The 17,423-nt window shown below is 38.2% G+C and overlaps 2 protein-coding genes across 5 annotated transcripts in view; one reads left to right on the top strand and one right to left on the bottom strand.

The window, feature by feature from the left end:
- Positions 1 to 801, top strand: part of FANCL (FA complementation group L) — a gene marked incomplete at both ends in the record, with an annotated part of 28,815 nt that extends 28,014 nt beyond the window's left edge. The window contains 2 exons of the mRNA XM_084283882.1: positions 223 to 294; positions 766 to 801. Of these exons, the coding sequence (XP_084140008.1) occupies positions 223 to 294; positions 766 to 801 (108 nt within the window). The remainder of the gene's footprint in view (positions 1 to 222; positions 295 to 765) is intronic.
- Positions 598 to 17,423, bottom strand: part of VRK2 (VRK serine/threonine kinase 2) — a 46,756-nt gene continuing 29,930 nt past the window's right edge. Inside the window, exons 8-14 of one of the 4 annotated variants that reach the window (XM_084283880.1) lie at positions 14,262 to 14,382; positions 11,191 to 11,249; positions 8,743 to 8,921; positions 4,554 to 4,727; positions 4,056 to 4,226; positions 3,254 to 3,345; positions 958 to 1,091 (exon numbers count right to left, since the gene is read on the bottom strand). In XM_084283880.1, coding sequence (XP_084140006.1) covers positions 3,274 to 3,345; positions 4,056 to 4,226; positions 4,554 to 4,727; positions 8,743 to 8,921; positions 11,191 to 11,249; positions 14,262 to 14,382 — 776 coding nt within the window. In that variant the 3' untranslated portion in view covers positions 958 to 1,091; positions 3,254 to 3,273. Of the gene's footprint in view, positions 1,092 to 3,253; positions 3,346 to 4,055; positions 4,227 to 4,553; positions 4,728 to 8,742; positions 8,922 to 11,190; positions 11,250 to 14,261; positions 14,383 to 17,423 lie in introns of all 4 variants that reach the window. The other 3 variants (XM_084283881.1, XM_084283878.1, XM_084283879.1) reach the window with 3 other exon arrangements.

Below are 17,423 nucleotides of genomic sequence, written 5' to 3'. Positions count from 1 at the left end.
CTTTCTCTTGTGTTCTAATCCAAAATCATCAAACAAACAAACAAAAAAAACCTCGCTGTGGAAGGGAACCTGCCCTGCTTTGTGGTTATACAGACTGGCTTGGCATGCACCAGGTCAGATGTATATAAAATGAACTCTATTTGCAAAATCCTCTGCTAATAGACAGTTCTTAAATTTGATATGAAAGAAACGTGAATTTTAATTCACTTACTTGTGTTACAGTGGCTACAAGGTCTTCCTTCGAGCAGACAGAGTTTTAATGTCATCTTTGGTGAATGTCCATATTGTAACAAGGTAAGGAAATCCGGTGAAAATGAGTGACTGAATTAAGAGATGTATGCTAGCCTTGATAAAATCAAGCCATTGTAAAAAGGCTTTTGTAAAATACATTTTGCAGCTTTTATCTTCCCTTTACTCAGTGGGGTAAAGAGAGAATAGTTTAGACTTCCATGCAGTTAACGCATTGGTATTTAACTAAAGATCTTTGGAAACAGAAAAAAGGTTTTATGATAACAAGTACTTTAGCAACATACTAGTTTTATAATAATCAAATACTACGCTGTTATCTTTAATGATACTTCTTTTAATGTTGCTGTAGCAAAAAATTAATTTCCAAAAAAATGAATCCCAACATTCATAGTACAAAACATCCCAAAAATAGTTTAGTGCATATGGAACTCTATTCAGTGCAGATTTTGAAAGTTTAGGGTAACTTGCTTTTAAAAGATGTATTTACGTTATTATTTTAAAAATCTATTTTCCAAGCCCCTGACACTGAAATCTTCCATGAAGAAACTTTGAGAAAAACAGCATGATGGGAATACTGCTGCACTTAAACAGAAGACAATGAAACAGTTACATCAAGTAAAAGACAAAGAAAGCCATATTAGAAACAGAAGCGCAAGTATAGCTATACTGTAGTGGTATCTTTCTTCAGTAAATGCAAGTCTAAATGTAGTTGATATAGAAAGACCAGGTTCTTGCAATGATACTGGATGATCTGTAGTAAACAGCTGATATTGGTTGTTCTTTCTGAATTCTGAGAATGTTGCTTGGGGGTAGAGTGGTGGTAAGTCTCTTCCTGTGTCTTTCTGCAGGAAAAAAAAAAAATTACAACCTTGGTATTTGAATGAATGAGATGTGAATCAGATAAGGAAAAAAAAAAAAAAAAAGATGCCAAAGATCTGGGTATTTAAATTATTCTGAAGAAAGCAATGCAATTCTGACAAACTCTTAACTCTTGGATTTGCAGATGTATATTAAGTGTATAACATTAAGTATGGTTAAACACCATTTAAAGAGAGGGACTCTCTCTTAATTAAGTGAACAGCTGAAAATCTTCTATATTTATTTTCCCAAAAATGTTAATATATTAAAAGTCTTTACAGTGTTCTTATTAATAAAGACTGGAAACCCAGCCAATACTCTGAAATTTGATTTGTTGTTTCAACTTGTGTAACTTTTTGCATTTTATAGTGAAGCTAAACTTCTCCTGATTTATGATAGATGGCATAAATATCCTATTAGCATGTTCTCTGCTGCAGTTGGATAGGGTGATTGGATTTTCAGGTCTACGGAAGCAATGGTATCTTTAGCTTACCGTTTTGATTTTTATCTTTGAAATAAATCCATAAACACTACTATTTGTTCTGTCACGAATCCAGAACTTTAAATTTTACCTTTATTTTCCACTGTGTCTGAAAAATGTCTACCTTTGATTTCCTCTCCATGATCTCACTCACAATATATTATTTTTTGTGAATACATCCTGCTTAATTTCAACTATAGCAATATAGCTTTGTTGGTGAACATTTGTAATCTAATTTGTATTTTTCTATTAGAGATTTCCTGTCTTCATTATCAGCTGCCTTATTCCTCTTTCAGATTAATGACAGATGTGAAAAAATGGGTACCCTCTGATAGACAGATACTATGGTGTCTGACATAACACTAGCTCATAAGTTTTTTCTTCTCTGGTTTTTGTTGTTTCCATATTCTTTTCTAGACACTACTTGTCTTTCACATTCTCTCTTTCCCAGTTTGCCAGATGTCCTGTCTCTCACAAGCATCCTACTCTTTTTGTCCTACTCCTCTCATTCAGGTGTTCCCCTTGTGGCACAGAACTGTTTCTCCTTTTTGTTTATACCTAAACTGTAAGGGCTTTTCAGCAGCATCTTACAAAGCAAACCCACTCCATCTTTCTCATCTTCTTGTTATTATCCGAGCAGCTATCTGATGTTTTACTGAATGTACTTCCCTTAAAAGATAAAACAGGGAGAAACAACTTTCCCTCCAAGTTCTGTATTCAGACCTTTACCTGCACCATCTACTACTATTAAGAGCAGGGTGGCCATCCCATCCAAGCGTCTAGGCCACAGCGAGGTCCCTGCAGTTAACTCCTCCAGGTGGGTGCCTAACAAAACTGCTGGGATTTGCTCTCTGGAGAACACTCGACAGACACTCATTACTTCAGCTCCTACATTAGCCATTAGTTTTTTTCCCTTTTGTGCATGAAGTATCCTCCTGAATTTTCATAACTTTACAACTATGAAATACAGTTTTCCTGTACCAATCCCCAAAATTACATGAAAGAAATTAAGAGGAGGTCTGCAATACGAGACTGTCAATCCTGCCCCTTTTTTTCCCATCTCCAGCTTTTCATTTCAGTCTCTTAAATGTTATAGGACATCCATTTTAACTACAGAACTATTCTACATAGATGAAGCATTATTAATCATACTGGAACAGTGGATTTGCTTTTAGAAAGGCTAAACCAAAATGCAAATAATAATCTAATATGCAAGACCTGTGATCAGTTCAATTTCTGCAAAATGTATTTTTTCTTCTTCCCATAAAGAGGGAAACACAAATCCCCACGTTACACTCCAGCGTGAAGAGCTACAATCCATGTGGTGTGCCTGCTGTTCAAATGAACAGAAGTTACAAGGACACCAGCTCATTTTTTTTTTTACCCTATGTAATGCTGTAAAGCCAAATGTGCCTCTCTTTCTGCATCTACACCTATCTTAAGGAGTAAAAGTAGCTTTTAAACAAATTATACAGGAGGAAAATAAATGGGGGGAATGCCACCTTTTTTCCTTAATATTTTTAAAAATTTTACACTTAAGAACCATGAAGCAGCACTCAGAATATCTTCACAGAAACAACGGTACTGTGTCAAAACTCCAGAGACCTTTCAGAATCTGACTACCTTGCTACTAGCCAAGACATCTCCAGAAATTGTTCTGCTCACCACTTTACTGCCTGATGCTCTCAGGTACAGCTGTGCTTTTTCTGCTTCACTCTCCTAACTTGTACCGGAGTCTCCAGGCAGTGATCAGCAGACTGCTTGAAGCAAAGAATTTTGTATTAATAATAAAGCTGTATCAAAAGTTGCATTTTTGTGCTTATTAGAACTTGTCTTCATTTAACAGTTTATTTTCTCTATAGGAAAGAAACAAACAGCTGAATTTGCTAAGATAAGCTCTGTAGAAAACAAAGGAGCACAGTATGTTCATTAAGATGTACCTTATTTTGCACTAGTTTTTACTAAAACCTTGATTAATATTTTTCATTCTGTAGAAACCCATTCAATACTTTTATGCAGTAGTTACTAATAATATTTGAAGTGAGTCAGTTAGCTTCTAAAATCCTCAGATTAAAAAGTCAGAATTCAGGAACTTAAGACTGCTATCAAGTTTTCTACTATGTAGAAAACGTAACTACTGAAAGTTTCTATCAAGAAAAAAACAGGGACAAAAAAAAAAGAGATTGTTTCCCAACACTTGTATCTGTTCGGCATGCACACTGTTCCAGTGCTTTACTACAAAGCTATAGAAAAAAATTAAACAAATGTTAATTTAACAGCTGTGTGACCAAGCAACCACACACAAACTTCTAGTGCTTGTGGCAAACATCAAGTTTGCATACACTTAGTTTCGGGTTTGTGCGTGCTGCTGGTTTTGTTTCTTTGTTTTTTAAACTCTATTTTAATAAAGCTCAACCTTCTTTCTCCACATGCCACACCTCTTCAAAGGTAAAACCAAAAAACTCACCTTTTCTGGGTCAGGCTCCTGAATTGTGCTGTTCAATTTAATTGGCTTCTCCTCAGCCTGGAATTGCCTGCGTGGAGCTTGGGGCCTGCTTGGATAGTTGGAGTCTTCCTCTTTCATCTTGATTTGCTTCTTTTGCACTGGTTTCCGTGAAGGCTTTGGTAGGTGAACCTGCTGATGGACAGACAGTAATTTTGTATGCTGAAAAAAAAAAATCAGGATTTACCATTTTTACAGGTACCACTCTGATATTTGAAGGTTGGAAACAGGTAAGGATAGCGTCTTGACTGCACTTACTACCTGGGCTACATAAGAAGCTTCCAAATGCTTCAAATAATACAAGCCATTAAGCATATGCCAGCTTCTGCTGGTTTGGGACTTAATGCTTGGCTTTTCTCAAGCACTCTTTTCCTCTGCCCTTCCCAGGAGCTGGACACTGAGCTAACAGCACACGAACTCCCAGAAGATACCATGCATTTACAGCCATGCCAAAATCCTCACCTGCTGAGGCTCTGGTTGGGGAAGCATTCGGTGTAAGTTACTTGGCTTTTCTTCATCTGGGAGTCGTCTGCCTGTTACCGCACTACAGGCCTTGTTTGGGCGCATGTATTCGTTCCCTTCCATCTTTTTTTGCTTCTGTTGAACTGGTTTTGGCACAGGCTTTGGTAAGCAAACCTGTTGATGAACAGACAGCAATTTTGTTTAGTAAAAAATATCTCCGTACTTTAAAAAGAAAACCGTTCTAACTTCACTTCAGTCCTGAGAACACAGAATGAGAATAAGCTTTTATCTTTCTCAGAAGAATTGTTTTCAGCATTTTAGTTATCAATAAATGTCTTTTCCAAGCAGTACAAAGTTAGAGCTATGCTGTATTTTGGGAAGTACAAAATAAACTTGAGCTATACCTTTCAAAATATTCATTAATAACCTTTATTGGGAATGAGGCCAATAAGTCACTGTTTGTATTATTAAGTAGAGCTGAATGCATTTCATATCACTGGATTGAGTCAAATGCAAAACTGTCTAAAAGATAATCAATAAGTCTTTTGGCCCAGGTAATCTAATTTAAGAGTGAAGTCTTATATTCTACAGTCTTCTGAAATGTAATTGGGAATACACGGTGAATAGTTGCTTGAGTTAATGCAAGTTTTTCATAGTGCTGCTCTAAGCACTGGGTATCAAATGATGTCTGTTTTTGGCTTTTGTAACTTGGAAGACAAATGTTGCCAAAACACAGGCTGTATGCCACATGCCTTTGGTACTTCTGGCACGCTAATAACTCTGTAACTGTAATGTTTGCATATGGTCCTGTGTGCAGCAGCTGTATCTCAATATAGCAGCTAGAAAAGAAATAATAGGCTTCTTTTTCTTACTACAAATTAAATACATATAGGAGATAGAAATTGCACAACCCAAATAGCATTGAAAGTGCCAGTAGGCACTTCATAGAGCTGAATCCAAAAAACCTTTTGAGAAAAAAATCCATAGTTCTATTCTGTGAAAATTATTAATGTTTAGAAACAGAAAGGTGTATCTGTTCTGAATGCCAACTCAAGCTAGTTTCAGTCAGTCTACCTCAGCACATAACACTGTCCAGAGCCCTGAGAAAGGGAATTACATAGGCAAGGCTCAGAGCCACACTGACAGTTAGCTGGGTTTGGGTGCCCAAGCTGTTTTCCCTGCATCGTGGCATCATACTGCATCGTGTAAGAACTGCTGATCTTGTTGACAGCTAACCCTGCTATCTCTACAACATACACATACTTTAAATTACAAAATCACTTTCAAAAGAGGACTTATAGCACTTCTTAATATTTATTGTATGCCTAAAAATTACCATTGTCCATTACTAGTAAAGTGACAAGTCAGTATTGTAATTATTTTGTTTAATATGAAATTTACGTGATCTAGCAACTAGTCAGCTGGCCTTACCATACTTCATTTGGCCCTGATCCTAGCACTTTCACTGTAGGTGAGAAAGCTGAGAATATTTATCCAGTGCCAAAAACTGTGGTAAGGAAGTTTGAGAATTAACCTAATTAATATTTTATCATCTTTTTGATATGTAACTGAAATAAAGTGCTAGTATGTGGCCACTGTTACACCTTTTATGTCACTCTAAGACAAATTTGATGTACTATACAGGAGCTACATCTTAAAATTCAATTCTGTAGCAAGTCCTCACATCACCTTCAAGGAAAGCTGGTGTTACAGGATCTTCTTGCTGGTACTTACGGGTGTTTACTGGTCCTCAAAAGGGGATTAACCTAAGATCACCTCTTTCCTGCACCAAACAGGTACAAGCGGAATCAGACAGGTTGTCTACAGTCTGATTCTGCTCATAAGCAAGAAGTGAGGAGCCAGGGGTTGGTTTGTAGCAACTCCCCCTATTTTTAGGTTGCCTTTTTAATAGGAGGAATATCTGGTGAAAAAAACGGAGAGGTGGAAAGAGAACGCAGAAGTGTGAGATGAAAGGAGTCAGAACTGGAATAACTGCAGACAGCATCACGAGGAGCTGCAGTGGGAAGTACCCGCCTGCCATCGAACACTGTCAGGACTGTAGCACCGAAGTGCACCAGGCCTTGAATACTCTCCAAAGTCAATAGCCACAGATTGAATATTGGATTTTCTCAAAATAGCAATAAATTTAGACAAAGTTCAGTTACCTGCTCTCTCTACTCGTATTTAAGTGCCCTTTAAGTCCTTTGAATAACCCCAAAAATTTCCTTTCTACAGCTGTTTTGCAGTGACTGTTAGGGGAAGCTTTTCCATGTAAGCAGCACAGCTGGCTGAAGAAACATACTCGAGGAAAAAAAATAGGTGGTCACTGGAACAGCACCAGAATTCTTATTATTCCAAAAAGTACAACAGTCAACATAAAAAGTTCTCTGAAAATGTGATGATAGGTGTCAAGATCTAGCAATATGCAGACTCTCTCCCAAGTCTCGCTGGCCACAAGAAACAATTCTGCTTAAGCCTACAGCACCAGAGTGCCAGGAAGTGACACTCCACGGTCGTGGATTTTTCAGTAGGGTTGTGCACTTGCAAACAGTACATGCTACAGCAGCTTTTACAGTCCAGAGGTTTTATCTTTTATGCCACCATGCTGAACAAGTCTTAGACCAGGCAATGAGAAGAAAACAGTTTTACTATCCAGTATCCAGCCCTAAGGAATCAAAGATACGTGCACCAGAGATCCAACCAGATCCACTGGAGATCAGTTATCAGATACCTGATATTTCAATTAACTTCAGAAAACAGTACAAACTGGAGAAAAAAAAATCATCTCAAATTAGTGAGGACAACATGGTCACCATCATAGCAAGGGAAATTCTGTCATGGAAATAGCTTTTGGTTTCGTTAAAAGACAAAAGTGGTAAAAACAGAAAAGTCAATAAAATTGCTAAAATAAGTATCTGTAATTACCAAGATCAAAACCCAGTGCCTTTTTATTAAACATGAACTTTTGTCCTGCCTTCCGTAATACGTAAATAGTGCTGACAATTGGTTTGTGAGGCACTTGCTACAATAAAATGTAATTGTATCATGAGAGAAAGGTGACAATCAGGAGATCATGAAAAAATTACATATTCTCACTGGTGGTTAATTAGCCATGCAAAACCCCCTCAAACAGATATTCTCTTCTATTAGGAATGATTACTATGCAGGCCTACAGATGTCAATACCACAGTCATTCAAATACTTCTTTCCCTACTAATTGAAGGTTGTAAAGCTCTGGTGCCAAGGTTTTGCTTCCAAAGAGCTAATTTATGACTAGAAGGATATTTTATGTCTTCAGTTGCAGCAGCTACAAAACTCAGCAAATCAGAACCATCTGTGCACTGATACTTGAATCACCATTCATCTCGCAGCCTATCAGTCACATTAGTTTGCATCCTGCATTCTTGGCTCACGTATACTTGTGATGGTCCAAAGTTCACCAGAAATATTAAAAATGAATGGTACCCTGACCCTGCCTTATTGCACACGCATCGGAGACAGAAATGGGGCTTTTGCATACGGGTAGTTTCAAGGCAGAGGTATGCCGGGACTGACATTTCACAGCAAGTCCAGTAAGACTGCTAATTACCTCAATCTCCACTTATTAAAACACGGTGTTAGTAACCATGTAGCTTCAGACTTAAAGGTACAAAAGGAAAACATAACACGATAGCTGTCAGTTTTCAAATTCCACGTTAGTGTATCACTGCATACCAACAACGCAGTTAAATCCCAGAATAATACCTCCTTCACATTAGTGGCTGCAGGAGTATAAAAGCAAATGACAAAGAACAGCTTGAAAGTAAGAAAATGAATTAAATGCTTTCACTAATAAAGGTAACTTTGCTTTTAATCTGGAAAGAAGGAAAAAACTGGCATTCAGGCTTTTCTTCAAGATGTTGGTGAACAAAGTCCTTGACTTCCCCATTATCCTGAAAGTAAATCATTCTCCACAGACCTACTACTTTGAAGTGAGAGGCCGTGGGTCAAAAGGACTCATGACAGTTCTTCCTCCTTAAGGGTTGACATCCCACTTTTTAGCAAAGCCAGGGGAAACAGGAATTAACAAACACGATGTATTTAAGGCAAAAAGAAATGCTGTGTCAGTCTCATTTTGCAATATTAAACTACTTCCTCTTCTACAAAAGAAAAGGCAACAATTTCGGAAATAATCCCAGAACTCTCTTACTTTTGATGCTTCAGCAGTACGATTTCGTCCGCATCCTGCAGTGGAAAATTCCAGAGGGCCATCGTAGCGAGTTCCACTTGACTCTAATCCATCCAGCAAGATTTTCTTGAGCACTTCATACTTCGGCTTTTCATCATAAGCTAAGTCATAAACACATGCCAAGAACTTGGATAGTTCACCTGTGGAGTGTATTTTAAATGTAAATTTCACTTGGTGTAGACCTAGAACTTCAAAAGAATTTAATTCCAAAATGGATGCCAATCCTATGCTGCCAAACAAGATGACAAAATTTCAGCTGAAGACAACACTCAAAACAGAGCTGACAGTATCTTGTCTTTACAAGATGAGAAAAGGAAAAGATAGACTTGGATAAACAAGCTAACCCTTACGTGCTATCTCTTGTTATGCATATGCAGTAATTTGTGTGGTACTGAAACTTATCCAAACATAATTAATCAAAACACTTCATTGACAAATACTGGACAGTTCTGTATAAAACAGAAGCAGTTTCTATATGAAGGATCGTAATACCACTTTAAATATTAAATACTCTCAACAACTCTGTTTTAATCTGCATAGATATTATTCTTAGAATACTTTGGAGAATAGGAGAATTTTGTTTTTACTTCTAATACTCTGACAAATAGTGGTTTTGTTTACATACTAATACAGTCTAACAGCAGCATTATTTTGCTATCACTATTGAGTGGTTCTAGAAACAAGGAAACCACTGAATGTGCAGAAATAATGCTATTAGGAAAACATGGGGGGGTGTGGGGTGTGCGGGTTGTCAAACTTTTATTTCAGTTGAAGACCCAAGTGTATCCTAAAACTGAAGTGCTTCACCAGATATTAGCATCTGGTAAAATCCCAGAAGTAAACATTTACTAAATATGTATGTACATCGTGAATATATTTTATGTAATGTGCCCTGCATTCCAATCATTCAAATACAGAAATGTTATGAAAATAAGTAAATAAACCTAAATAGATCCTGACCTTTGAAGGAAATGTGCTGTTTTCCCTAAACAAAAAGGGGTTTTCCCTGGACTACTTGTGTATTTCACTGAAGAGACATACAAGACAAACCATGCCTTCATTTGCTTTTTCAAACTCAAAATACTACGCGATAAAACTTTTGTAGACAGTTCCTTCTGCTGTAGGACAGGTACTGGTTCCTGACACCCTGGATTTCATGTGGCTGAGATCTCTTAAGTCACTCTATCGCATGCATCACAGATGAGATTGATTATGATTTTTGCACTGCCACTCACGAGGGCTGAAAATTTAGCTCGCAGTGCCTGTATGATCTGCTTAGTACTTGCTTATGGGACAATGCAGGAAAGCAGCAACAGAAGTTCCTGCAATAAAAGCATTAAGTATCCTTAATCACTAAGTATCATTAAGCATCAAGAATCATTTATCGTAGAGTGACCAGCGTTCAACTCATCCAGAAATTTACTTTCTGTCCCTGCAGTAAACAAGCCTTCAGGTTAAAAATGCTTAAAGTATAATAAGCTTGTACATGAAGGGCACGATCCACTTCCACTGAAGTCAGAATTGTTAGTCCAATTAAATTACACCCTAAATTAATGAGCCTGACATACAATGTAACAGTGAGTATTACATAACTACCCTGTTATCAGCTAAATACAGATACAGCAGGCTGAATTCTTATGCTGGACATACATGGATCCACAGAACTTCCACTGTAGTGCCAGATTTTACACAAACAGGATAAAGGAAAACTGCTCCAAACGCCTCCATTCACGAATTACATATATTTTGTACTATTTGTTATCTTAATACCCTATTTAATACAGAACATATCTTTGAGCATTGTAGAGATTTCTTTACTAATTCCCTCGTCCCTCAGCTTTTAATGCTCATTATCAAACCTTGTATTCCTGGATTTGGCAAGGGATACATCCGAACCTCGTAAAAAGTTGCTAATAGTGGAAACCTCACCCTGGTCTCTTCCATGTGCAGGAAAGAAGTCACAGCTACCTTCTCCTCCGAATTGAACTAGCTCAGCAAGTAAACACAGGAAGACAGAGGAAAGAGAGGGAAGCTTAGTGGAGGAGAGTAAGGATGTGGACAGGACATCAAAGGACTTTGGGAGCAAAAAAGGAAAGGAGAAGCTGAGCCCCGAGTTTGATTTCTAGGCTAGACAGAACTGAGCTGCACGATAGGAAAGTCAGGTGCTACTGACTCGGATACTCTCAGTTTGTCCCCAGATCAGAGACTGGTAGCACTGCGTGACTCATCTGAACACATCTGCCTAAAGGTGCAAAGCATAGCAATGAAGTTTAATAATTGAAATTCAAGAGCTGGTTAAATTTCTGTTACTTTTATTTTTCTTCTGCTTCTCCCAAATAGAGTAAGACATTTAAGTCTTTTTTGTAACAGACTGAAAAGCTATATGGTAGACACTGTAAGCACACTTACTACAGCTGCTTCCAGAAGAATTCCATTCCATCACTGAATCTGGGAGCTCATCCATAAGTCTGAAACAACATGAGAGTGCAACAATTTAATGTGGTTTTGGAGCAGGTGATTCTTCATTTGGGATTTAGGTAGACAGCAAGTCTCAATTCCAAAGGGAGTGGACCTCCAGGATAGCTAATGATTCACAGTTCTGCTTTTAAAACAAGATCTCCCCTTACCAGCTATATTTTTAACTCTTTAGAGACTGCTGATTTCAGCAAGACCTGGCCTGCAGCTACGACTGCACTTTTAACATTAAGTTTTCCTTCATAGATGTTTTAAGCTTTCTAGAGAGAGAAAAGAAATTCCTTTGAGCCGAAATAGCTTGTTCTGATTTCAGCTTAATGATTAATATTTGTGTTTTGAAATTTAAGAAGCAGTTCTGGTCTGCCTAGTAGTAATTTAACATCAGATTCTTTCTGCCATATAGGCTCACTGGCAGCTGAGTGATGGCTGTCAAAATTACAAGCAGGCAAGGCAGGGACAGAGAGAGGGAGAGGGAGGATAAACCTCTGTGAGTCCTGTGCAAATAAATAAAATTAAAATAAAATAAAATAAAATAAAATAAAATAAAATAAAATAAAATAAAATGCAGGGGCATAGATCTAATTCCTATCCAAAAACAGAGATAGCAAAGAGAATTGGAGCTCAGAATGAATCACAGCCTAAAAGATAGGTGAAGTAATACCAGCTCTTATCTTTGAGCAGGCACGTACCCCAATTTCCTAGCACCTGGAGGAGCCTGCAAATACACCAGCCCTCTTGCTCTGAGTGAAATCTATTAGTGCAGCCTAGCTGCTGATGCTGTTAAAGGATCCTTTGTTTTGTTTTGTTTTAAGGAGTCATAAAGGTCCACCAACAAGGAACAGGATACGTTCTGAAATGCATAAATTGGGGTACATAGGCTAATAATCTTCAGTTCCATAATCTGGTCAGCCAGGCATTTCAAATTAATTGGTTTGGCATGCAACAGCTTCCCTGAGACCCGAACTTCAGCCAAGCTCTGCCAACACACGTCTGAAGGATGGAATCCACCAGGCACGCCTTGGTCTGAGACCTGCTTCTGTGGTAACGAAGGGATGCTGCCAAGGTCAGGCCTGTGAGTCCCACCCCGTGAAGCTATCTCTGTAGGCTTGGCATTTTGTAGCAAACAGAAAGAGGAATGGGATTATTTAATGTACAGCTCCTTGGAATGCACATCTCCACACTGCAGTCACTTTGTTTGCAATAAACACAAGTAATCTCAAGGAAAAAATTACACAGTTCATTAAAAAAGTACTTTAGTTCCTTTTCTTATTCTTAAGACCTTGCACTCCTGACAATCTTTCAAACCAGGATCCAAGGCTAGATGGACCTTTAGTCTCACCAGGAGCTGTTCTTTAATACCAGAAGGAGGTTTTTCAATTTGGGGGAATTATATATTTAAATGTACACATTTTCCTTTTATTTAGCTTAAATTCTAATTCAAATGGAGACTCCCCTCCAATTGTGGCACGAACATTTCTGATCTCAAGTACACCAGCAGTCCTTAAATACCCTCTTACCCATGCACAGCGGCCTCATCACCCCAGGTACTGGCAGCAAAGACTTAAGAGCCTGTTAGGAAGGGATGAGACCACCAGTGGACAGCAGAATTTGAGGTCCTGCTCTGACTCCTGCTTTCCAAATGCATCACCCTTCCAGGCCTAGACCCTGTCTTCATCCCAATCACACAGACTCACAGCAAAGGGCTGGTGTGCTCAGAAGTGATCTGCCTGTGCTGGTCACGTACTTAGAAGTGACCAGGTAAACACCTACACAGTGATGACTATTTCCAGCCTTTAAAAACAGCACAGGCACTCAGAAATAGGTAAGTTAAAGGGGAACATTACCTGATACCAAGGAACTTGATTCGTTAAACTAAAAGGATGTTACTGCTAAATCTAATCTATCATTTTCTGTACATTTCCTCCTAAGCATGTTTGCCTGGCATCCTGAGAATGCAAGCAATTGAAGGGTTAATTGCACAGGAAGAATTAGCGAAGCAGCTTGATTGATTAAATTGATTTAACATTGAATTGTATAAGTGTTACCTTGCAGGGGGTTGTGTAATGATCAGAAGTTCTAAAGGAGAAATATTAAACATAACATACGATGTCAACATTTACAGATGCAATCTGTATTATCCACAGTCTGCAGGCTAACCTTTTTCTCTGTTGAGAGCTGATGCCACACTGAATTTGCAGATTGATTTCTGTGGATCAGCTATCCCTATTGTGTACCTCTGTTGTGACTTGCCCTACTTAAAAGTTTGCTGCCTTCTCCAATTGTGATGTTACATTTATGGATAACTACTCTTCTGTATAGCCTTCTACAGGCAATGCTGTACCACATACAATTAACTCTCTCAAGTCCCGACTGTGAAAGCAGTGAAAGAAAACACTAATACACTCTGTTGCTTTAGTAAGCTCTAACGAGTCATGCTGGGAAAAAGAAAAGATTTTAAGCAAATTCTTTAGTATTTTGGTATTTAAATGTTTGTAACATCAGTAGGCTTGTATAACATTAAAAACCTACACAAAAACATCTAAAAACCAGGTATCAAATAGCAAGTTAAATATATTCAATACACATCTGAAAGAAAACTTCCAAGAGACTTTTGTACCACAGTCTCTACAAAGCACCCAAGAACTTCAGCGGAAACCTACAACATCCTTCCGCATGTGCAGTAAGGCACGCACTTGTTCACAGATGTGTGCTTTAAAAAGAGCATTGAAAAAATACCTGGCAGACAAAATGACTGAACACTGCAGCTGAGTTTCGTATCTCCGCAGCAGTACAACGTAAAAATGTGCGAGAGGGTCTACATGCACATGGAGTTCTCGTCTTTAACTGCTTCTTACACCTCCCTATTCAGGAAAATTGTTTTAGCTCTCTTGTAAGGTGATACTCTACAGGATGTAAATTGTCCTTTTCAGACCTGTTTTAAGTGATGAGGATGTTGTAGGGCTCTGGGGTGGTACATGCGTGTGTACGTGTGGGTTTAGTTTTACTTTGTTTTCGCAGTCTGGACGGCCACGGGGTCCTTCAGGTTCTGCTCCCAGGGTAGTTTCCCACATAACCATTGCAGCATGCAGTAGCCAAGGATTTCAAGGTCACCTCGTCTGGATGGGGCTAAAACAGAAAGGGGGAGAAAAAAAAAAAAAAAAGATGAATAATAAGAACCTCTTCTTAGGAAACAGAAAAGACGTTGATTGAACTACTGTCGATGAAATATGAAAAAGCCAAATGGGCAAAGTGTTTTGTTTGTTCAGCTGTATTAGGCCTAAAACGCCCAGGCTTTTGGCCACAGTCCACAGACAGGCAGTGACTTGTTGCTGTTGAAGTAAGGGTCACTTTCCTCACCTCCTCCAACTTCATCCTTCCTCAGTCTGGCCTGTCACATGGACTTGATCCCCATGGCCTCTGACATGATCCAGACAGCCCATAACTGAGTACCAACACTTTCTCAAAGAGCCAAGCAGTAAAACAAAGAAATAAATGTCTGCTGCTAAATTGCTAACACATGTTCCAGGAAGTCCATGGGGTCCACATTGGTCATGCAGGGACCCCGTGAGTGCAGACTAAACACTGATGGCCTTTCCTGTTCTCCTACAGAGCTATTTGAACTTGGAAGATATGACAAAACTGCCATCTAGTGTACGTTTACACACCAAAGTTGTCTGCTTACAAGTACCGTGAACTGTTTGTTTAGAGAGAGCTGTAGCCCAGGCTCAAATACACTTATGGTTTAGCAAGTCCTGGGTAAACTTGCCACTACCTGTTTCTAAAAAGGAAGATATTTCAGGAAGAACTTACTCTCACCCTGCACACCCCAAACACATCTATTAACTACAGAATAAAAATACAGTAGATATAATTCAATCAAAAATTAGCCCCATCCACAAACATCTCCTGTGCAGAAAAATAAGTAACTGAAGTTAATCTATATATTGACTTTTCCAAGGGAAAGGGAAAAAAATGTGATACTAACACATTTGCTCTTGCTTACTGCTAGTCAGAGGAAGCCAAACTTGAAAAATTTGAACAAGGAGGATTTTTTGCAATGTTTCTGTACACATCTGACTTACAGCCTATGGTTTGCAGGACAAGACAACACGGAACCTGCAAAAACACAAACTGTTTATCAAGACTAAAGACAGGCAGATGTAGAAGTTAAATTTATGCTTTTCCAAAATGAGTTTGAACTTTCCAGGAATGAAAGAAGATTTCAGATTTGCTCCACACTTCTTGCATAGAGTAAAGACTGGTAGTTGAGCACAGTGCTGCTAATCCAGTTGTAAACAGATATCATATTTTATGGGCCTTCATTAAATAAATTCCAGAAAGTCACCCAGCAAACTTATCTTTTAATTTAAAAAGTCATCTGCTAAAAGCTATGGTGCCAACACATCATAACTGTTTCTTGTTACCGTACACGCATTATTGTGAAAGCAGAAGATAAGTTCTCATGCATTCTCTATCTGAACTGCTATTAGACCATGGGATTATTAAAGGCCCTTCAATCTAACAGAATGCTACACTGTCCCTCGGGGGTCGTTTATTTTCTGCACTAGATTCAACAATGTCCTAATGCAAGACTTGGCTCTCGTATTAAAATAAAAACGCAATCTCTACCACTTGCTGTTCTGTAGTGATTTCTTCCGCCATAAATCTCCTGTTAACCGTGGAACAAGTCCATTCATACACATGTGTTCACAACTCCTTTTTCCATTATGGCAATTCCAGATTAGAACCATATAAGCCAGCATTCTTGATTGCAGATCCTCTAATTTTCACTCGGTGCTTTTCTGGCACCTGCTTGCGTAAGATGGGCTACGTAAAGTGGCCTTCTGAGAAAAACTGTCAGAATTACAATAGGACACTGCTATCCACTGAGGGACTAATTGATATAAATCTGTAAATAATGCTAAGTCAATTAGGCTTCAGGAGCTAACCTAAGGTTTTCTGACAAAGCAGTCCCCAGAGAATAAAGTTTACTTCCCAGTCAGAGTTTGGCCACGACTAATTGCCGTCTTCCTCCCATCCAGATCTTCCAGCCCTTCCCCAGCTAATGCTAGAGCAAAGCGACCACCAACGGGGAGATGGGTGCAAGTAAACCTTCGCCAATACGTTCCTAAAGCCACGGCACTCAGCTGAAAAAAATACACACACACGTGTAACTGAGCCATACATCACTCGAAAATAAAAGGGGAAATGTTTTACAGAGAGATGGTAAATTCCCGTATCACTTTATCTCCCAGGTCACTGCAAGTGTTACTGCATAAAGACTTTTACATGTGTTTTTCATAGATCCACATGAAAATGTCAGCATTTGATTGCTTGGTTGTACAAGCTTATTCTTTCTCTCTGCTTCTTTCCCAGCTCAGTACTAGAGATGCTAACTTCCTCAACTTTTTAAATCATTTTGATTCTAGTTATAAAAAAAAAAAAAGGTATTCAAACAGCTAATTTTAATGAACTAATATGATCTATAACCGATGGAATAATTAGATTTTCACCCAAATAAAGCACTGATCTATAAATTTCAACTATACGTTTACTTGAAAAACAAATCTGCTAATATAATTGGAGATTACAAGAACCCTTGGTAAACATCAACTGAGAGATGTGAATCTGGCTTCATTTTTAAATGCAATAGCCAGGCAAAAATACAACAATTTTGCTTGATAACTTGGCACCATTACAAGAGCATATATTCAAAATAATATTTAAATCAAATTATGTTATTTCACTGTAGACTAAAAATCTGTAGTTTCTTCTTTCTGTATATATACTTGATTTCTGGTTTTCTATTAACTAAGATTTTTTATTATTATTATTTTAGTCTCATCTGAAATACTACTTAACAGGAACATGTTGGCAGTATTTTATTTCACAATATTTTATAGTTTAACTTTTTAATTTGAAGATTTAAGGCCAGATTCTGTCCTCACTCCTGCCAGAATAAATCAGGAACAACTCCACTGAAGTTAATGAATTAACAACCACGTCAATGAAATCAGAGTCAGGCCATAAGAAGTTTTATACACACTACAAACATATACTCAACATGCAGGCACAGGGCTGAACAATAACTCAGAATAACGTAACTGAAGCAATTCACCCTGAGAAGAAAATATATTGTGTATCTTCGTATGCTGGATTTGGCAGCT

This window comes from Netta rufina (assembly GCF_964035555.1).
Source record: "Netta rufina genome assembly, chromosome: 3".
Taxonomy (NCBI): Eukaryota; Metazoa; Chordata; class Aves; order Anseriformes; family Anatidae; genus Netta; species Netta rufina.
Note: the sequence above shows the minus strand (reverse complement) of the source record. Positions and strands in the feature narration are given on the sequence as shown.